Raw genomic sequence first — 23,342 nt, forward strand, 5'->3', positions numbered from 1 at the left:
TAAAACCAAAATGGCCTTTGGAAAACACCAAAGGTGTCTTCAAACAGTAAACTGGACCCACTCTTCCCATAATTGAGAATGAGGGCTCTGCCAAGGAACAACATTAGTGTAAACTCCCAATAAAGGCCAAGGACATACGCAGCAGTAAGCTCTGTGGCGATGTGTAAACAGATGAAATCTGATTGTGTAGTAGTACATTCAAAGACTATGCAATCCCTGAGCACACTTGCCCTGACGTTGGCAGGGGGTGCAGGGGGAGAGACAGCTCCAGTGACAGGACCAGACTGGTTCTGGCCCTCCCTCCTGTCTGCCATCAGGTAGCTGCTAGGCATTATGTAGCCTCTGAACCCCAACACAAGCATTTCAAAAAGTCTGGCTCATGATCTCTCCTCTAATTGGTAGTAGATATCTATCACAAGGAAACAATACATCTGAACAAACGCCAGTTCTTTTTCTTCCTGGATGTCTTGCACTGGTTCCTACCAGCATGCGGGTGTCAGTGCTAGAAGTACCTGGTGAAAGCACAGGCATCTCCATGCAGGAGACTTTCTTGGCACATCACTGCCCCAGCCACCCTCCATGTTTTGTAGCAAAAACTGAACTGAGCACAGGAATCAAGTGCAAGGGAATATTTTCTTTTTACAGAAAACACAAACAAAAAAATCCAAACTAAAATCAACAACAAAAAAACCACAACAAAAACCACAAGAAATACTATACTGAAAGAATACTCTAGTTTCGCACCTGCCTTTCCAGTTTGAGCCATCTTATCACCATGCACTGTGCTGCCTCATGCATGCCTCCTCCAGCCTCACCTTCTGCAGAACCCCTGACATGATCCTAGCAGCCCCGTAGCCACGTGCTACTCAAGACTCCCTAACAGAAGGAGTCCAGCTGCCACAGTGGGTCAGTGGAGACTTATTTTTCAGTGCTGCCACTGATCCGGTCTCATACCGGCATTCTATTACACAGTGGTTTGGCAAATGTTTTTAACGTTTGTCAAGAGGCAAAAGCTACAGTGAGAAGAGGGACTGTGGTTTGCCTTCTCTCCTATGCAGTTTGTTCCTGTGGAGTTAACACTGTTTTTGTCAAGTCTGTTGATCTTTCGCTTCAGTACTGTCCAGGTTAAGACTTTTGAGCCAGTAAGGTTGTTAATTTAATCTTCCCATCCATAGAAGCAGTGAGGCAGGTCCCACAGTCCATGGCTGTGCTCCAATCCACTGTGACAACAGGAGCTCGGTGTCCTCCCAGGGAAAGGCAGCTCTCCAGAACCTTTTCCTCACCATTTAACTAAAAGAAAGAAAGCATAAGATTTTAAGGAGACACATTTCTACAGTGGGGGCAGTACACCCACAGGAGAAGTCAACTTCTGCTCCAGACTCCATATCCCTATCAGCATACATAATTAAGCAGAGAGATGTTGAAATGCATACATGAGGAAGTAAATTTCCAGTCTCACGAGAGAAGCACATGTTCTCAGGCAGCTCAGCTTCTGACACCAGCCGAGCTGCAGTAATTGAACAAGGCAGGCTAAGAGCAAACACTGATGAGAAGCACACAAGCCTATAGGCTCCTGTTAGTGCAGGCACTCTGAATGTCCCAGATGCAAAGGAAAAATTCCATCTAATCTGCCTTGCAGTGGCTTCTACTGACAGGTATTGACTTGAGAGGAGGCAGGCAAGGGGCACGCAATCCGTAACCGCTTGTTCCTGCAGCACAGAAATTTGGGTGCTTGGAACCATTCAGTCTTACCATTCATTTAATTTCAGTACACAGTAAGAGGAGAGAATCAGGCTGGGACTAACATGGCATCAGCAAGCACACAAGACAGATTAAAGATGAGCATCAATCAACAATCACACATTTTGCATTGAACTGGCATGCATTAATATATTTAAAAAAAATAAAACTGTCCTAGACACTTGGGCACTAAGGAAAACTGCTGCAGCTAAGCTTTAAGAACAAGCTACATTCAGATGGCCAAACGCTTACAGAGGGTTCGAACTCTTGCTAAACACCACATACTGCTAAAATGCACACTGTATGAAACTGAGCACCAACTTTCACAGAGCACGGAGGGGTATGTGGTGTTTGAGAACTTCCAGTGGCTGCTGTTGCAGCCTTGTAACATTTAGAGCTTCTATGGATGCATAAAAGTACTCCCCAACACTTCTCAGACTTACCTTAAAAATTACTCCCCCAGTAGAAGAACACGTCAACATATAGTTGCCCTCAGAGTCAAAAGCAAAAAGCCTTCCTCGTGGGAATTGGACTTGCTTGTAGCCACTGTATCCAGACAGAATAAAAGGACCTGTAGCTTCGCTGGGAAGATCATACTCAGAGACCTTCAAGCCACTTTTGTGAATATTCCACTGAATAAACTAGAATGACAAAAAGAGATGACAAAAGCCCACAATTAAATTGACTGGGATGAAAGTAGAGGGACCATTTGTCATTTTTAAGCTAATCAGCTATTCCTCCCAAACAGAAGACGGCATTTTGACACCTATATCTAAGTGGCTGTATTTATAAAGCACAGGCTGCAAAGTTTAAGAGTGCCTTCTATCCAAGCAAACATATGCCCTACCTTCCATGAGCATTGCTGCCTATGTGTCCTTCCACACTGCATGCAGGATCCTGGTGGGAATTCACTTAACTCTCACCAGCCAAGGATCCACACTTTTATGCGGGTGGCTCTCTCCCTGAGCCACACCTCTACTGCTGAAGACTCTGGAACTGCAGAAATTGAAGCCTATATTATAAGCAACAGGGAGCTGCTGACAAGAACATTTATGCAAAGTGGTCAAGGATCTGCTCTCTGGTGAACCCAGATCTCAAATGTGGTGATCTCAGGGGCACAGAAAGGTCATCTTCACATGGATTCCCTAGGAAGGGGATGTCACCAACAGCAGGATTTGCACACAAGGTCCAAGACAGCTCCAGCTGTTAATACACCTTCCAATCACTCTCTCTGTAGAGACTGCATGCAGCAGGGTGGTGCTGCACATCTAAGATTACAGTTAGCAGTCCACAGATCCTCCAGATTCTGAGGGTATTTTTACTGCTATCCCCACCATATGGAGAAGACTCCAGAAGGGATCTCACTGCCAGCTGACTAGTAGAAGGTCACCCAGAGCCTACCTTGCCATCCTCGCCTATGCTGTAGACTGTGTTCTCATCATAGCTGAATTCAACGGAGTAGACTTCCCCATCGTGTGCCTTCCAGCTCATGGCGCACTCATGCTGCTGCATATCTGAGGGGAGAACCAGTACTCAACACTCCTTGTACTCGCACAGAACTGAGGTGTAGAGAGGCCCTTTTACATTCATTAGGTCTCTGTCCCAGGCCTCTAAACCAGCATGATCCAATCCAGTCCAATCCAATTCCAACACCCTGTGCTTATTCTCCAGCTTTTACACTGTCCACAAAAATCATTGCCTATAGCTAGTCACCTCTTCCTCCAGCTTTACAGGGCTGCTCACATGCTCACTGTCAACTGCAAGCATTTTGCATCTAAGCCCCACTGCCACCCTTCTCCTCCCCTTGCTATCCTGTCCACCCTCACAGCTGCTGCCAGCTCTGTCCTCCCACAGATCTGGGACTGCAGCCTCCAGCTCAGCACCCAGGTCAGAAGCAGATCCCTCAATTCACAGAAGAGGGAGGCCCAAACTGCCTTTATCACAAGGACAGGCTGAAGAGGACGAAACCTGAGAAACAGGAATTCCTCAGGGAAGAAGGACCAATGTCAAGCCCCTGCCTTCAACTGGAAGATCCCTCATTAATTCCTCAAGACTCAGCCTCTGGCAATGGTACTGCTATATAGCACAGCCAAGACCACATGGATCAAGGGCAAGTTAACTCTGCTTTTCAGCAGGAAGGAAACAATAAATCCAGCAGCATTACGAGGGTCTCCAGCCAACACCCCCCAGAGAAAGTTTATGTCAATTCACTCCTGACAGCTATTGTGGAGGACAGAAAATAGCTTCCATCTTGGTGTTCAGGCACATCCCACAGCTGCCTCCCTGCTGGCAGAAGAAGGGTGCTAGGGAGAGCCAGCTGGGGCCACCAAGGGGCCACCTCACCACCCAATTTCAACATACCAAAGAGACGAACAATCCCATCTGCAGCCCCGGTGACCAGCAGGTTGCCATTGTGATTGAAGGCTGTGCAGTTAATAGCAATGGGCTCAGGCTCCAGGGAGAACTGCAGCTGGAAGGGAAAGCCTGCATTAATGCAGAGAAACGGAGCCGGGAGGGCCGAGGAGCTGATCTCCAGGAGAGGGACGACAGATGGTATCTAGTAGCCAGAAATCCTCCAGTTTGGAGCCCTACACCTCTCATGACAACATACTTCAAGGTTGGCAGCTGCATTTTACTGTGACACTAAACCAAAAATTCACCTCAGCCAAGCCACAGCTTTCTTGGACATGGCCTCAAGGCTGCAAAACCAGCTTCTGGCAGACATTAGCTTAAGTATATTGCTTTCTCCTACACATCAGGGACAGCATTTCTTAAGGGAAAATGCGAGGGGTGAGATGAGGATTCCCTGCCAGAATCCGACCCACCTGAATTGAAACAATGGAGAAGATGATGTGGGATGAAACCTCTGAAAGAAGCACTTCACTTAAAAACAGGGAGGGCAAGGAAAATAGCAGCAAAGAAAACCCTTTGATATAGCTCAGCTGAAGAAAGCCTGAGCAAAGCATCATTCAATCCACTTGGGACATTTCCAGTCACAGACTGTACAGGCACGATAGAAACAAGACTATGGACTATTTTGAAGAATCCCTCAAAAAACCCAACACACCAACAAAACAGAAACCACCCCACCCAAACCCAGCAGCTACTTACACTATTCATTTTTATCCCACATGTGATAGAGGGGAAAGTAGGAAGGGGGAAAAAGAAGGGTATTGAAAAGAAAGTCAGCATAATTTAGAAAGAGGGCTCCTACACATTGAAACAGAAGACACTCATTCTCAGCAAGCAGAACGAGAAAGGAACGAAACCCAGCAAGTACCTGCTGCTTCATCGTTTTAGTGTCCCACAGTAGCAGCTTCCCAGGAACTTGGTTCATGCTTTTGCCCCCGTAGCTGACTGCTGAGAAGTCCATGTGGGAGATGGGGCTCTGGGCTGCCGCAGAACAGACAAAGGAGGCACCACTTGGGCTGCAGGCAAGCGAGAGGATCCTGAAACAGAGCAAACAGTCTGAATTGCCCCTCTCCAGCAGCTGCCTCGAGCACACCATTCAACTGCGAGCTCTCCCACTGAGACCCTGCAGGACAGCGTGCACTGTAAAGGAGAGCAGGATTTGTGTGCTTCGACAGATTTTGAGTGTCTCCCGTTTAACTGAGCAGCTCTGCACTGCTCAGACAGGGACTATCCTCTGGATGAAGGTCTAGATAGTCCCGCAGTTGCAGGAAAGCAGCTGAGCCTTCACCTACCTTCCCTCAGTCAAAACCAACACCACTTATATCTAAAAAACAGTATTCCAGAGTTAAGTTACCTGGGCATGTCTTCATCAATGCTGATTTCACAGAGATTCTTCTTCGCTTCTGTGTCATAAAGACGAACTGTCCCGACCCCACTGCCAAGCAACAGCTTGAAACCAACAAGGAGGAGATAAAAGGAGTGTGAGTGATGCCATCCAACAACCACCAACAACACAGAGTAAATTTTTCCCATTTATGCATTTGGATTAAACACCACTCCATTAGGGTACATCCTGCCTTTCTGCAGGTATCACATTGAGTGGGGCTACCCCAGAACCACACAAGTCAGAGAAAAAGCACTGCTTTTCAGTGAGAAAAAGATCTGACAGGCACCAAAGTGAAGTAAAAGCCACCTTCCAGAGTATGGCTCAACACTATAGAATGCAAAACATATCTGGAGTCTCAACATCTAGAGGAGCAAAGAGAGTAACGCTGAACCTAAGTTTAAGAGAAAACCAAGTAGAAGCCACCTCCAGGGGAGAATTAAATCATCCAGAAGGGCTCACACCCACTTTCTCAGTGATGCTACATTATAAATTAAAATTAAGAGTGTGCTCTGTGTTATCTCCATTATTTCATATCAAAGAAAATGAACTTCAGAGCCTGATTTGCTGCTGAACACCCATGGACTTCAGAAAGAAGAATCTTTCTATCAGCAAGCAGAAAATAAACTCTACAGAGCAGAAGAGACGTCAGAACAACTGCATGGACAGCTGCCTTTCTGAGAGGAAACAGGAAAAATGGGAAAAAACAGAAAAAACCCTGAAAAAAACATTTTATTTTTTTAAAAAAATGTGAAACAACAACGGAAACAACAACGGAAACAACAACGGAAACAACAACGGAAACAACAACGGAAACAACAACGGAAACAACAACGGAAACAACAACGGAAACAACAACGGAAACAACAACGGAAACAACAACGGAAACAACAACGGAAACAACAACGGAAACAACAACGGAAACAACAACGGAAACAACAACGGAAACAACAACGGAAACAACAACGGAAACAACAACGGAAACAACAACGGAAACAACAACGGAAACAACAACGGAAACAACAACGGAAACAACAACGGAAACAACAACGGAAACAACAACGGAAACAACAACGGAAACAACAACGGAAACAACAACGGAAACAACAACGGAAACAACAACGGAAACAACAACGGAAACAACAACGGAAACAACAACGGAAACAACAACGGAAACAACAACGGAAACAACAACGGAAACAACAACGGAAACAACAACGGAAACAACAACGGAAACAACAACGGAAACAACAACGGAAACAACAACGGAAACAACAACGGAAACAACAACGGAAACAACAACGGAAACAACAACGGAAACAACAACGGAAACAACAACGGAAACAACAACGGAAACAACAACGGAAACAACAACGGAAACAACAACGGAAACAACAACGGAAACAACAACGGAAACAACAACGGAAACAACAACGGAAACAACAACGGAAACAACAACGGAAACAACAACGGAAACAACAACGGAAACAACAACGGAAACAACAACGGAAACAACAACGGAAACAACAACGGAAACAACAACGGAAACAACAACGGAAACAACAACGGAAACAACAACGGAAACAACAACGGAAACAACAACGGAAACAACAACGGAAACAACAACGGAAACAACAACGGAAACAACAACGGAAACAACAACGGAAACAACAACGGAAACAACAACGGAAACAACAACGGAAACAACAACGGAAACAACAACGGAAACAACAACGGAAACAACAACGGAAACAACAACGGAAACAACAACGGAAACAACAACGGAAACAACAACGGAAACAACAACGGAAACAACAACGGAAACAACAACGGAAACAACAACGGAAACAACAACGGAAACAACAACGGAAACAACAACGGAAACAACAACGGAAACAACAACGGAAACAACAACGGAAACAACAACGGAAACAACAACGGAAACAACAACGGAAACAACAACGGAAACAACAACGGAAACAACAACGGAAACAACAACGGAAACAACAACGGAAACAACAACGGAAACAACAACGGAAACAACAACGGAAACAACAACGGAAACAACAACGGAAACAACAACGGAAACAACAACGGAAACAACAACGGAAACAACAACGGAAACAACAACGGAAACAACAACGGAAACAACAACGGAAACAACAACGGAAACAACAACGGAAACAACAACGGAAACAACAACGGAAACAACAACGGAAACAACAACGGAAACAACAACGGAAACAACAACGGAAACAACAACGGAAACAACAACGGAAACAACAACGGAAACAACAACGGAAACAACAACGGAAACAACAACGGAAACAACAACGGAAACAACAACGGAAACAACAACGGAAACAACAACGGAAACAACAACGGAAACAACAACGGAAACAACAACGGAAACAACAACGGAAACAACAACGGAAACAACAACGGAAACAACAACGGAAACAACAACGGAAACAACAACGGAAACAACAACGGAAACAACAACGGAAACAACAACGGAAACAACAACGGAAACAACAACGGAAACAACAACGGAAACAACAACGGAAACAACAACGGAAACAACAACGGAAACAACAACGGAAACAACAACGGAAACAACAACGGAAACAACAACGGAAACAACAACGGAAACAACAACGGAAACAACAACGGAAACAACAACGGAAACAACAACGGAAACAACAACGGAAACAACAACGGAAACAACAACGGAAACAACAACGGAAACAACAACGGAAACAACAACGGAAACAACAACGGAAACAACAACGGAAACAACAACGGAAACAACAACGGAAACAACAACGGAAACAACAACGGAAACAACAACGGAAACAACAACGGAAACAACAACGGAAACAACAACGGAAACAACAACGGAAACAACAACGGAAACAACAACGGAAACAACAACGGAAACAACAACGGAAACAACAACGGAAACAACAACGGAAACAACAACGGAAACAACAACGGAAACAACAACGGAAACAACAACGGAAACAACAACGGAAACAACAACGGAAACAACAACGGAAACAACAACGGAAACAACAACGGAAACAACAACGGAAACAACAACGGAAACAACAACGGAAACAACAACGGAAACAACAACGGAAACAACAACGGAAACAACAACGGAAACAACAACGGAAACAACAACGGAAACAACAACGGAAACAACAACGGAAACAACAACGGAAACAACAACGGAAACAACAACGGAAACAACAACGGAAACAACAACGGAAACAACAACGGAAACAACAACGGAAACAACAACGGAAACAACAACGGAAACAACAACGGAAACAACAACGGAAACAACAACGGAAACAACAACGGAAACAACAACGGAAACAACAACGGAAACAACAACGGAAACAACAACGGAAACAACAACGGAAACAACAACGGAAACAACAACGGAAACAACAACGGAAACAACAACGGAAACAACAACGGAAACAACAACGGAAACAACAACGGAAACAACAACGGAAACAACAACGGAAACAACAACGGAAACAACAACGGAAACAACAACGGAAACAACAACGGAAACAACAACGGAAACAACAACGGAAACAACAACGGAAACAACAACGGAAACAACAACGGAAACAACAACGGAAACAACAACGGAAACAACAACGGAAACAACAACGGAAACAACAACGGAAACAACAACGGAAACAACAACGGAAACAACAACGGAAACAACAACGGAAACAACAACGGAAACAACAACGGAAACAACAACGGAAACAACAACGGAAACAACAACGGAAACAACAACGGAAACAACAACGGAAACAACAACGGAAACAACAACGGAAACAACAACGGAAACAACAACGGAAACAACAACGGAAACAACAACGGAAACAACAACGGAAACAACAACGGAAACAACAACGGAAACAACAACGGAAACAACAACGGAAACAACAACGGAAACAACAACGGAAACAACAACGGAAACAACAACGGAAACAACAACGGAAACAACAACGGAAACAACAACGGAAACAACAACGGAAACAACAACGGAAACAACAACGGAAACAACAACGGAAACAACAACGGAAACAACAACGGAAACAACAACGGAAACAACAACGGAAACAACAACGGAAACAACAACGGAAACAACAACGGAAACAACAACGGAAACAACAACGGAAACAACAACGGAAACAACAACGGAAACAACAACGGAAACAACAACGGAAACAACAACGGAAACAACAACGGAAACAACAACGGAAACAACAACGGAAACAACAACGGAAACAACAACGGAAACAACAACGGAAACAACAACGGAAACAACAACGGAAACAACAACGGAAACAACAACGGAAACAACAACGGAAACAACAACGGAAACAACAACGGAAACAACAACGGAAACAACAACGGAAACAACAACGGAAACAACAACGGAAACAACAACGGAAACAACAACGGAAACAACAACGGAAACAACAACGGAAACAACAACGGAAACAACAACGGAAACAACAACGGAAACAACAACGGAAACAACAACGGAAACAACAACGGAAACAACAACGGAAACAACAACGGAAACAACAACGGAAACAACAACGGAAACAACAACGGAAACAACAACGGAAACAACAACGGAAACAACAACGGAAACAACAACGGAAACAACAACGGAAACAACAACGGAAACAACAACGGAAACAACGTTTTATTTTTTAAAAAAATTTATATTTTTAAAAATAACTGCCTTTCTAAGCAAAAAACGGAAATAATGGAAATAACACACAGAGCACACTCCCTGCTCTAGTTGCTTAGACCCTACAGGCTTTAGTTCCCCATTTCCCACTGAAGTGGAAACTGTTGCCCTGATCTCATCCACAGTGCAGCTGTCTAGAAATTCGTGTGCAACACAGCCCCACATCATCTGCCGTGACTCTCAGTCCTCCACACACAGAGCACTCACCAGCCGATCACGCTTGGTCGCCCATTCCAGAGACAGCAACGGAGATTTGGAAATGGATGAAGCTTTAGTTTGCATTATGGGGTTAAAAGACCAGACTTTGATGACCCCGTCCACATCCAAGCTGGCCACCCTCCGTCCAGAACAATCAACCCTATGTGCAGAGGAAACTGATTAGAGGTTTTTCTCCCTGAAGTTCTTAGATGCAAGTAGATAGCCCAGTAATCCTTCCTCTCCTGGGCACACACCAATTCCTTCTGCAGGAATCAGAACTTCCTTGCACCACTTCCTGTTCAGTCCACAGTAACCGGCCCAACGAAGCACAGCAAGCTTCACCTGCAAGGCAATAACTCCCTGGGAAAGCAGGATGGTTCTTCCTGGCTGGCATCTCCCATTCACAAAAATCTGTCCATTCTCACCACACAAGCTACAGGCTATTTTCAGTCACACCAACCTGACTGCCCTACAACCGAGAGAACATGCACAAAGTGCTGGACAGAAGAGAGGCTGGGAGAAAGAAGTCAGACACAGTTGATCCTCTACCGAGGCTTCTATGAGAGAGCCCTCTTCTGCCAGTCCATTACCTGCAGTACATGATGGATGAATGGTGCTCCCCGTACTCCTCCTGGCTCAGGACAATGAAAGGCTGCTCCTGCCGGACCGCCACAGCCTCTGCACTGCTGGCAGGCATTTTGGTTGAAGTCTCTGTTTGCTCAGCATGCAGCTCTGAGCATGGCTCTGTCTCAGCTGTGCTAATATCTGTTTTCTTCTCAGCACTTTGGCCCTGAAGGAAGAAATCCTGTGTGAAATACAAGGAAGCAGCAGCTCCAGATCAAGCTCTTCAGCCACCCCAGCCTGCTGGGATTAAAAACCAAGAAGCTGCACTGAAACAGAAGCTGAGTTGTCAGCTCAACACCCCTTCTGCCAGGGACCTTTCTGAGCACAAGAATAGTGTTGCACAACTGCACCATTTAACATGGCCTCCTTGGTTGTAGAGTCCCTTATATACCCCTCCATGTGCCCAGCCATAAACTTTCCTGTAAGAATTAAAGGAACAACAACATCTGTTTGGCATACCTTTGGCTGGTATCAGAGGCTCATTTTGATGCCATTAGAGCACAGACTCACAAGCAAATCAACATATTTCAAGGAATTCTTGCATTCAGCAATATAAATTAAGCCTGCATAATATGCAGTTCAGTAAAACTGCACAAAAACTCTCGTTGGATGGTGAGCCCCAGTGGACGGGTTATCCTCGTCTGCCACAGACTTTGCACACGCTGAAGCAACCACTGCAGCCAACTGACTGATGACAACGCTAGAGTCGACACATGTCCAAAAGCTTAAAACCAAATTTGACAAGGCCAACAGAACAAAAGGAGTTTTAGGAAGTGAAGGTATCTGAATAAGACAATTATCTGCACTGCAGCAACAGAAGTGTTTGAAAGCAGCTTAGTCTTCCCCTGCTGCCAGAAGCTGAACAAGATGCAGATACTTGTTATAGTTGTTATAGTTTTTTTTGTTGTCAGTAAAACATCTGCAAGCATTCCTTTGCTAAACTATCCTCTGAAGATGAAATGCCCCAAAATGGTATTGATGGTGTTGGTTAATGTGGGGAGATAGCCAATGAATGACACTCATGTGAAAGAAACGGTGCTGCCTTTCAGTTTCCTTTTTGCTCACATGCATTGAGAACAGAAAGCTAAATAATATCAGCTTCCCCAAGAGCACCAGAAGCAACTTATATAAAGCCAGGAAAGCACTGCCTTAACCTGGAACATCACAGAAAAAGAAAGTCAAAGGATACTTACTGGAAACTGACTTTGCAATTTTCTGACCAATGTTTAATTAAAATGTTTTAGATAAACCATGAAGAAAAGAAGTTCTCTTATAGCCTTGAATGCTCAGTGGGGGAGTAACATCTCTCTAAAGCAGTACTCCCACAAACAGAACAGGCACACATACTGGCTGATAGGCAACAGTCCCTCATCAGTGTCTCTCCCCCAAGGTAGTGTCTCATACAGCCAAAATAAACATGGCTGAGATGCTGCCATCATTCCTCCTGTGCTCTGCATCCTTTGACCACATGGCTGCTTAAAGCCAGACAATACACAGGTGAGCAGAAGTAGTCTGCTGACATTCAGCAGTTAAAATCCAGAACACAGTTTTATTATTTCATTAGATCAGAAAGCAGGGCACACCCCCAGGCAAAACTGCAACATACAGTGCAAAACAACTCCAAAAAGCAAACATTGCTGCAAAGGATATTTCCACTCCTATCCAGGAAAACTTTCTAGGAATTTTTAATCTGTTCCACACAGAGCCTGCACAAACCAGCATAAGAATCCACAGGAGAGAACTCACTTGGACAGGATGGGTGAGCCAATTGCCACTAAGGAATGGGGACTATAACAAGGTACGTAAATATAACTATTAAGGTGGATGAAACACATCCAGGACCAGACTGTTGAAAAGATCATGACAAAAGACGACTCTTCTTCCATTTGAAACATCAACAGGGGCACAGAAATAAACTGAGTGTGGAAGGAGTTGATTAACTACAAAGATTAATCTTTGATACAGTTATATCTGAGTAGCAATTCAGAAGCTTAACAGGAATACTTGCACTTGTTTTACCAAAAACCAACCAACTCCAGAAACACCAGCCCTCCACTTCCCAGCCTTTCAGTGTTGCCTGGTACCTGGAAGGTCCCTTTTGACAGCAGTTCCTTCCTTTCCTTCCCATGCTCCTGTAGGCGCTTCTGCCGCTGCTGCAGGGAACTTGACTCGCCTGCTACAAACCCACTGAAGTGGCTCTTCCCATCCTTACAGCTGACTGTTCCTTCTTTTCCTTTGGCACTCTGGAAGGCAGAGGAATGATTTGGCAAAGTTACATTTGTGCTGGGCTGCAGAACAAAGAGCAAAAGACGCAGCAAAGAACCCAAGCACCTGCAAGGGCTCCACAAGTCCCTTGTGCTACTACATTCAGGCCCAGCATACACGTGCAAGGAAGGAAAGGACGTTTCATTTTTTCAGGTGAAAGCAAAAGCTTGGAGCAGTGCTGTGCTGCAAGTTAACTTCTTGGATACTGAGCACCTTTCAAACACACACAGTTGAGAATTACCTGGTGATTTGTTGGTTCTTTCTTCCCTAGCAGCATACTGCCAGTCTGTGTTGGAGAAGCCCCACTTGGATGGGCTGGTCTGGAAGGGCCTTTTTTACTTTGGGAGAGAAAAGAGGACAGAAAGCCTCCCCGGGACTGAAGAGAATGTGCAGTACTCCTCTGGCTGCAGGTCATATCACTAATAAAAAAAAATAACCAACAAAACCAACAAACCAAAAACAAACAGAATACAAAAGTGTAGCCAGACAACCTGATCAAAGACCACCCAACAAGCAAAGTGCCAGCTGTTTGAACCACTGGAGGACAGATATTCCCTTCCAAGCCAATGGACCACTACCCACTAAAACTGTTTTAAAACATCCTGTTAGTGCCTGGAGCAGATCATTATAAAGACTGTAATGAAAGCTCACTTCTCAGAGGTGCCACCGAGACAGTGGGCTCAACTGTTGCTGAATCCCCTGGAGGGCCACCTCAAACTCCTTCTACTCTGTCTGGTTAGTTTAGGAAGACCCCAAGGGAAAGGCAAGGGAATCCAGATTTTCAAAAAAACCTATTCAGCTGCAATTCCCAATTCAAGGCATAAAACAGACCTACTTCGAGAGGCATTCACTATCCCGTGTTTCACTGAACACCCTTAGATATTCAGCAAGTCATGTTCAGCAATTTTAAAGTACAGACCTTCTATCTTGAAAACTGGACCCGAAGGAAATAAAGTTTAGATCCATTTCTATGACTACACACACCTCCCTTCTCAGCCCACAATGCCAAAAGCACCAGTTGCTTCCCAGAACATAACTGTCTGACCTCATGCCACTACAGCTTCCTCTTACAGCAGAGCAGCACCCCCGGGGAAGAGGAATACAATTATCTTCACTGTGCCTATCCTCTCTTCTAGAAAGGAACTGTTCTACCAAAGTTGGGCTTTGGGTTGAGCAGAGACATGAAAAAAGCAACCAGGCTGGCCTCCAAACTAAGAGTCAAGTTGCACACACAAGAAATGCCACTTCTAAGGCAAATGGAAAAAAATTAATATAGGAATAAGTTACCCCATGTCACTCTCCTCCACGTGGACAGATGAACATCAGGGCTTTCCACAGAGCAGTTAAACAAAACAAAACCTCAAATTAAACTCTGTAGCCTGCCCTGTGCAGAGTACAGAGCAGTTATCAAGATAGCTCACCAGACACACAAGTCTATTTAATCAGACAGCTTTTAGACTAAAAGAAAGACTTTGTGTGATGTCTGCTAGAACTTCTATTTGTCACTGTCAACAGGATAATTTGATCAATTCCCCCTCCTGTCTGAATAGAAGTGAAAGAAGCACATGAGAAAGTCAAAGCCCCAGCAGCACTATTAATACCTTGTGGCTAAGCTATGTCTGCTTTCAGATCCTTTTAAAGCAAGAAAAAAAAAAATCTCAATAATTCAAACACACAGACTTGCTTTGTATGATTGTGTACTGGGGGAAAAATAAAAGTTTAAATAACAGTTACACAAGCTGTATCACTGTGGACGTTGCCTAATTTCCACAGATAGGAATACAATAGATGTAGCCATAAAACACTAACTGCAGCAAGTTTATGGGGAATTCTGTGCAAAACTGAGCCTCGCAGAAGAGAAACTCCTTTACCCTTGACTTTGCAAAAGAAAGCAAGCATCTCTCCGCAACAACAACCCCTTTGGGTCATACAGTAACAGTGTCTACAAAACAACACGAGGCACTCCCCTACTGCACCAAAGGCACTAAAGCAAATAGGAGTCAAGAGGCAATCCATTTAATTTGAGTAATGCTGCAGGATACTGCACTGCTACCAGTGCCCAGGCTGCCCAGAACACTTTGGTATAGTGCTGAGAGCAGAGCAGAATCACTTCCATGTGTGCTTGAGCCCTCACCAATTGGCAAGAATCTCTCTCCCAAATGGTGGGAGTGATGCTCATCATGAATTCTCCCATTAAACCCACTTAGGTCACCAGAACTTCTGCCTTGATTCTCAGGGCAGGGAACAAGGTAATGACCCTCCAGGAGCCTTCCTGAACCAATAAAAGCAGCAGAGCCTGTCCCCAGCTCTTCCCCTGCAGGCACTCACAGCTCAGAGTCCCCTAGTCGATCCATGTTGGCCACATATGCAGGCAACTTGTGATGCACAGCTGCTTGTTCCACCTCCAGTTCCTCTTTCTTCATGCGGGAGGATTCTGCCTGCAAAGCAAACAGCTACAAGAGAAAACAGCCAAGTAAACAGAGGGTCACTGAGATTCACCTCCTTCCCACTTGCTGAAGTTGTTTACTCCTTTTATTTCAACAGCCCTAGAAGGGAGGGGAGGGAAGAAAGTCTCCTACTGCCTGAGCACCACATTAGTCCAATTAGTCAAAACAATCAGTACTTTACATGCATGAAACTGGAGCCTACTTAAAACCCTTCACTCCTCTCCTTGAGCTGTAGGGACATTAATGGTGCTGGGAAACAAGAGCCAGCCAGGACAGAGCTGATCAGCCACTCCATGCAGGCAGTTCAAGGCCAAGTCAATGCATGTGACTGGCAGTAGGCATGTATGGGCACTGAGCCCAGAAGGTAATCTTCACAGAATCATAGAATGGTTTGGGTTAGGAGGGACCTTAAAGACCATCTAGTTCCCTGCCATGGGCAGGGACACCTTCCACTAGACAAGGTTGCTTGAAGCCCTGTCCAACCTGGCCTTGAACACTTCCAGGGAGGGGGCATCCACAACCTCTCTGGGCAACCTGTTCCAGTGCCTCACCACCCTCACAGGGAAGAATTTCTTCCTTATATCCAACCTAAATCTACCCTCTTTCAGTTTAAAGGTATTACCCCTTGTCCTGTCACTACATGCCCTTGTAAAAAGTCCCTCTCCAGTTTTCCTGTAGGTCCCCTCTTCCCACAGCCAAGGGTTTGGTGAGCTGGCAGGGCACACTGAGGCCAATGCCATCAGGTCACCCTGAAATCCAGCTCCACACCCTGTCCAGCTCTCTCCCAAACACGACAGTGAGATTTATCTCCATGTTATGAAGAAAGAGACAATTTTCTTTTCCGCCCTTAGCAGAGAGGAACCTCAGGATGCAGCTTTCTGTGACAGCTGTGGTTCATGCCTGGGACTCTTTTTCACACGAAGAGTTATTCAGGCTTTTCTGTTTCCGTACATTCGTTTTTCAGATATAATTCTTCTTTTTCCTTTTATCACAGCGTTTAAGTAAAGAAATTACAAGAAAAGGGAGCTTTAGAAATCCAGCTTGTTATTCATGTATTTGCATTGTTTCAACAGTGAAATCAGAATCACTACTTAATTTCAACTAGCATCAAATTCAGTATTTATCCACACCAATTTTTAAAACGGTATTCTATAGGTAGCTGCTTCCTTTTCTGACCAGTTCTCCAAAAAGGAAAGTTTTACCTCTGCCTAGTTGCCACAGAACGCTTATCCAGTCTGTAAGTGACATCAATCAACATACCACAAACAAAACCAGCTTTGACTAAAAGTACAGAATACAAAAATCGGAGGAAATAAAAGAGCTCTCTTTCAAAACGTACCTTATGCTGTTGTCCCAATTCACGGACCATCTTTGCAGAACCCTCCTGTCAAAGTCTGCCTAATCTACTGACTCCATACAGTACACAGTGACAAACCTCACTTTTCTTTTGGAAAAAAACCTCCTTTTTGAAATCAATTATTCTATTTTACTTCGACATTTTTATGACAAATTAACAGTGTTGATCAGCTACCAAAACAGTTGAAACTGAGCACAACATACAACATAGTATTTTGTAACACAGGAGGTAAAGCACAAAACTTACTTTACTGAAGTATTCATACAGAGAGCTTTTACTCGGTGTGTTTGAGGAAGTGAAACTAAAGTCCTGCTTACATGAATAAGGCTTCCCACTTGTATGTTATCATCCACATGTGATCTGTAGTTTAGAAAGTTCTTAAACTGTAGATTTCCCAAATCTCTCTAATAGGAAATTACACTGGGAAAGGACCAACCCATGTTATATATTCTTACACCCTCTCTCTATGCATCTGCTGCTGATACTGTCAAAAACAAGACATGGAGCTGGGTGTCATTTTGTCTGAACCAGTCAGCCCTTCTTACAGTTTACTGTAAGGTCTAGAGTTGGGAAACACAACATTTACAACATTTCCATTAGTTGATCTAAATTGCTTTAAGTGCACTTCAACCACGGTGAGGCGGCCATTTCAGAAGTATCAGTTTCTGCTTCTTTGCCAGAAGTTATTGCCCATTTCTATTACTCCATCAGGTAAAATTTGGAAGTGACTAAACACTATTCACAAGTTTCCACGCAAAGTCAGCCATATATGCCCTTAACCTGCCACTAGTTTCAGCTTGTCTTGACTTTGAAGTGCAGCAGGAAAGGATTCTGCACAGTATCCAGCCACCTGTCAGATAGCACAGGGAGAGGGACAGTCACCTCCAGCAAAGGGACAGTAATACCCTGAACAGACATTTGACGATATCGTCACAACCCTAAATTTGCTGGAGACAGTTAAAGGACTTATAGAAGAATCTGCATCGGAATAAATGCACTGAACTGAACAGTTACAATTTTCTTGAATGGATGGAACCAATTTTAAAAAACTCACAGCCTCATACAGTCAGCAATTAAAGAGTGACTTCAGTTCTGACCTTATGCCGCAATGATTCATTTTCTTCTTGTATGAGACTGCTCCTGAGACATTCAGCTTCAAAGTTCAAAATGACTGGAACTGGTGAAGAATGTTAAAGAAAACCAAGGCAAGAATTTCTATGCACCTGGCTTAATTCTAAAAGCCAGCACTCCATACCAGCCATTTGCCTGTAAGACAGCAAAGCTGTGCAGTCCATATTACCAGCAAGAAGTATGTGCAAGGCCAGAAGGCTAGCAACAGCTTAGTTACCTAAGCCAACTTTGTACTTGCTTTGTACTTTACTGTTGCACAAACTATTTCACATGAGTTTTGCAAGGATTTTTAGATTCATCCTTTTTACATGTCAGAAGTGGAGGACAAGACAGGTTATGTTACTGCATTGGTGTACACTGAAGAAACAGTTCAGAATGAGATCTGCACAAGATTTCTAGTCACTAGTGTAGGGATGAGTTCAGCATTAGCAACAACCACAATCGTTTGTGCTCAGGGAATATAACATATTGTCAGATAATTGAACAATAACTATTCCAACATCCTCTGGTAAACACCAGCTTCCTATTAAGTCTTGGCCCTAAGCAATCACCTGAAAGCAGCAAGTTATGTAATACTGTATTCTTGGCACCACTGTTAATAATAGTAAGCATAACAGGGCAAGGGAGATTTAACTATTAGTTGCCAAAAGGATATGCATGCACTGAAATAAGACGCTCAGGAAGTTGTGCAGAGACACAATAAACGTATCTGTCCACTGGCGTGAGAAATAGGTGGCAAAGGTGGGGTTGGAGTCTGGGGCAGGGAGGAAGGGCAGGACAAACCAATCTTTCCACTCCGCCTGGTTCTGGAGCTCGGAAGCCTGCTTGAGGAAAAACTCCTGTGCCTTGTCATTGCGGCAGGTCTGAAACACAGCAAGAACAGGGCTCACACTTCCATTAATGCCACCACATGGGTTCTAGGAATATTCACTCTATGTTATTAACATACTAACAACTACTTTCACCACCCAACAGAGCAAGTGGTTAGAGTTAACAGATTCAGAGAGCAAAAAAATCTCAAATACACTAGGAGAAGCTCACAAAGGCACTTAACACAGCCTTCTTTCTAGTTACCACAGTCTTGTTTAAAGGCTGAGGCAAATTGAACTATTCACTTACACTGATTTCCAGCTAAACCAGTGTAGTTTGTGCACTGACTCAAGACATGAGCATTCATACACAGGACCAAAGTATACTTCAAATTACTCAAGTCTACAGCAGATGTAGCCTGAAAACGTTTCCACCTGATCCAGACAGGACAGTCACACCTCAGGGTAAGCACTGGGCAAAACAAAACATGAAAAAAATGCACTTGCAGAAGTGTGCATTAGATTTTGACTCCTCCACTAACGCCCATCATTAAAGATTTTCAGTCAGGGAATGGAGTCAAGGAGGAAACATTGCTTCTAAATGGTAAGAAATGAAACATGAATTCCTGACAGGTATTGTCTGTTTGCCAAAGCCTACCCTGTGTAACACATTCCATTGACTTTCTTAGGGTTTCAACAAGATGTCTCCTCCATTTTAAGCTCATTATTTTCTGTTTTATTCAAAGCAAACAAAAAACATTCATTCATTTTCTCTCCCACGTCACCTTGTACAGATTTGAAGCCCACTTCTCCCGTCTTTCATAAACTAAACCTCAGCTCTACCAACTTCAAGCCACCTTTTTTTCTTCTGGACTCTCCAACTCCCTTGATGCTTTAAGAACTGTGGTGCCTGAAGGACTGCCTGAGCCCTGCCAGCAGGTTAGAGTGGAAAGAATACAGACAATCCTGCCTGTTGATCGCCAGTACTGCAGTAAGGTCCTTCCTTGAACTGCTGCTGCCTGCTCAATTGTTCCTTATTCTACACTGGAGCAGTTGACTACCACTACCTACGTACAGGTGCTTGAGGCGTTCTTCTGCCAGTTTCTTCAATTTAGGAAGATCGCTCTGAGCACTGCTCTTGTCCTCCTCTGTTCTCATGGCAGTGCCCCATGAGGAGATCTTTACAAACCTTGTGATCTCTCCCAGTATGCAGGTTACTAACACAGGCTGAGCTAGCAGCACAACCATCCTGAGTGAGACCTGCCTTCATGTCCAAGTGTGAATATCTTGCTCCCAGTTAACTGTACTTCCTCTCACCTGAGCTTCCTATCCTGATTACAATCTTGTCATGTGAGTCTGCATCAAACTCCTTACTACACTCCTGATACATGACACACAAATTGCTTGTCCCTTACCCACCAGGCCTGTCAGAGGCTCACAAGGGTATTTTATTGCTCTGGTTTCAGAGATCAGGATCTTTTCAAAACAGAAGCCTAAAAAATCAAACACTACCTGAACAGCATGGACAAGGTAGTATCGGAATAAGCTGGTCTTCAGTTTGTTCACTGTTGGCCGGTACACATCCTCCAGACGGCTGAAAAGGCGTCGGTCCAGATAACTCCAGTAATCCCTCAGGGCAGGCAGATCATAGCTCTGAACAAACTGCTGCAGCTGGTCCACTATCTTATCCACCTAAAGAGGGCAGAACAGGGAAGACTGCAGTCACATGAGGGCTCTTCCAGCACAAGAGACTTTCTGTAACTTAATGCTGAGAAGCTTTAACTGCGCAAATAAGACTACAATCCAGCACTTATGCATTAGCTATTTGCCTAGTCCTGGAAACACTCTGCGTTTTGTATTAGCATTCTCCCACTCTGCGGCACCTTTCAAATAAAAAAAGAAAGAAACATGAAAGCACATAGATTTTGACAAAAAGATCACATTTTGTTAAACACAGTTGGTGGGGGTTTTTTGCAAGTAAGCAAAACTTTCCACTTCTTTTAAAAGTCAGATGATAATGAAGAAACAGGAACAACTCGATTAAATGTTGAAAACTCAATGGCAGCATCTGGAAAATAGTATTATTTTTAAACTAAAAGGAAAAAACTGTATTTAGCCAACAGAAAGAGGAAGAAAGACCCATTGTATTGCAATTTTTGAAGTACCTTTATCTTTAATAACATCATTTACTAACAAGGCAAGCATAGAAGTTTGCAACAGATTGGTTTTTTTTGTCATTAGGCCTCTTTGAAAGTAATTTCTGCAATATGAATAAGGCAGAGTAGTGGTGTGGGAATAGAACTTTAGTTCAGTGATTTCTGATGGACAAGACGAGCATCAAGGAAAAAAAAAATCTACACTCTACACAAAACTCAACTACCAAAGTTGTTTGAATATGTGGTTTGATCGTCCCTCATCAGTTAATGTCTTAGGACATCACCCATCCTCTAACTCTATGGTTTCCTACAGATATAGGCAATGGAAGTCTGTGACCCCAGTAGAGTCCCTTCTTGGACAACATAATTCCAATTAAATCAACTGTTTGCTGACCTCTAAACATTAGCAAAGTGCTTATGTTTTAAAAATAAAAGCAACATGCTTTATGAGTGATAAAGGAGTGGTTACACTGCTGGTTAAAGAAAAATCTGACCGTTCAAAACACTACTTCAGTGCCCAGAACTGCTGCTACAGGAACAGAAAGCTCGACGGGCTGAAACTGTATTTTCGAGGCTGGCAAATGCTGCACCAACATCCACACATCTAGCAAGGTAGCTGGTGCTTAAGACATCCCAACTAAGGAGTGGAGCTGTAAAGCCACTGGATAAAAATCTCACGACCACACAAATAGATGTCCTCCAGCCGCTGCCCTCTCGCAGACACGTCTTCTCCGTTCCTTTCGGCACGAAGCTGAGAGTTCTCTGGTGGTTTACAGGTCGGGCGTAGGGTCAATAGACGGCGGTTTCGGACAGGCCGAGCAGACCGCCGCGCCGGGAACGGCAGCCGCTGGCTGCGGAGGGAGCCAGGCGAGGGGCTGGAGCCCGTCGTCCACCGCTGCTGCCCTACGCTAACGCCGCTTCGGAGCCAAGTGGGAGGAAAGCCTTCGCCCGGCCAATACCCCCGCGCCGGGAGGCTGCGCCTACACAAACGGCGGCAGGGCCGGGCGGCGGCCCCCGCCACCGGGATGCGGGGGGTCCCGCCTGCGCGGCCGGCCGGGCCCCGGCGCCCGACCCAGGGAGGGCGGGGCGAGAGCGGCCGCCCCGGAGGCGAGCTGCCCCCGCAAGGAAGCGCGGGGGCTCCGAGAGGTGCCCCGCCGCCACCCAGCTCACTCCCCTCGCCCGGCCCAGGGAGCGGGTGTGCGGAGGGGCGCCCGCGGCCTGCCCGGGGACCGCGTCCTCCCCAGGAGGCACCCGCACCCAGCGCCCCGCCGAGAGGGGGTACACGGCCGCCGCTCACCCGGAAGCCCTTCTCCCGGTCCGCCTTGATCTCCGCGTCCAGCTGCTTCAGGGCGGCGGTAAAGCCGCGGAAGAGCAGATACTCCCGCACCAGCTCATCCGTTCGCTCCGCCGCCGCCGCCATGGGGCCCCGCGGCGCTGCCGGCTCCGCCCGCCCACGGGCGGGGAGGGGGGAGCCCGGCCCCGAGCGAAATGGCCCGGCCCAGCGCCATGGGGACTACAGCTCCCAGCATGCCTTGCCGCGCCCACCCAGCGCAAGGCACGCCGGGGCTTGTAGTCCCCGCCGTTGCACATGCGCACGGCCGGCCCCGCCCGTCTTTGCCCTCCTTTTCCCGCCTCTTCGTATCACCCCGTCTCCCCCCTCCCCGCCGGCGCCTAAAGCCCGCCTTTTTTCCGCTTTTTTATTGGCCGCCGCCGGGCGCTGGCTGCGTTCTGATTGGTCCTCCGCCACGTGCGGCTCATGTTGCTGGGCGCTCGCGGGCAGGAGCGCGGCGGCGGGGGCTATGGGAGGGGGCGGGGCGGGGCGAGGCTGGGCTGGGCTGGGCTGGGCTGGGCTGGGCCGGGCCGGGCCGGACTGGACTGAACTGGACCGGGCAGGGTGGGGAGCGATCGTGCGATCCCCGGAGACGTCCGGCGTGGGCCCCCACGGGCTTCCCTGGGCCGGCCTTTCCCCTCCCGGCTGCAGAAGAAACAGTAGGGCCAGGCTTTCTTGCCTCTAGGCAGTACTT

General features: G+C 45.6%; 1 protein-coding gene across 6 annotated transcripts; it reads right to left on the bottom strand.

Moving 5' to 3' along the window:
• Window positions 1-614: 614 nt before the first annotated feature.
• Window positions 615-22,798, bottom strand: WDR91 (WD repeat domain 91). 6 transcript variants are annotated; one of them, XM_074826922.1, is made up of 15 exons: window positions 22,616-22,796; window positions 20,675-20,854; window positions 19,009-19,216; window positions 18,320-18,402; window positions 15,747-15,856; window positions 13,660-13,837; window positions 13,238-13,396; window positions 11,120-11,334; window positions 10,539-10,689; window positions 5,507-5,601; window positions 5,021-5,189; window positions 4,102-4,210; window positions 3,142-3,254; window positions 2,184-2,381; window positions 615-1,290 (listed from the first exon to the last, which is right to left on the bottom strand). In XM_074826922.1, the coding sequence occupies exons 1-15, from the start codon at window positions 22,736-22,738 to the stop codon at window positions 1,126-1,128; spliced, it is 2,256 nt and encodes a 751-aa protein (XP_074683023.1). In that variant the 5' UTR covers window positions 22,739-22,796; the 3' UTR covers window positions 615-1,125. The 6 variants fall into 6 exon arrangements, with proteins under 6 accessions (XP_074683023.1, XP_074683021.1, XP_074683022.1 ...); XM_074826920.1 differs by having other exon boundaries at window positions 15,747-15,871; XM_074826921.1 differs by having other exon boundaries at window positions 11,120-11,319; window positions 15,747-15,871; window positions 22,616-22,795.
• Between the last annotated feature and the right edge of the window lie 544 nt (window positions 22,799-23,342).

The sequence above is a fragment of the Strix aluco genome, chromosome 5, assembly GCF_031877795.1.
Source record: "Strix aluco isolate bStrAlu1 chromosome 5, bStrAlu1.hap1, whole genome shotgun sequence".
In the NCBI taxonomy this organism is placed as follows: Eukaryota; Metazoa; Chordata; class Aves; order Strigiformes; family Strigidae; genus Strix; species Strix aluco.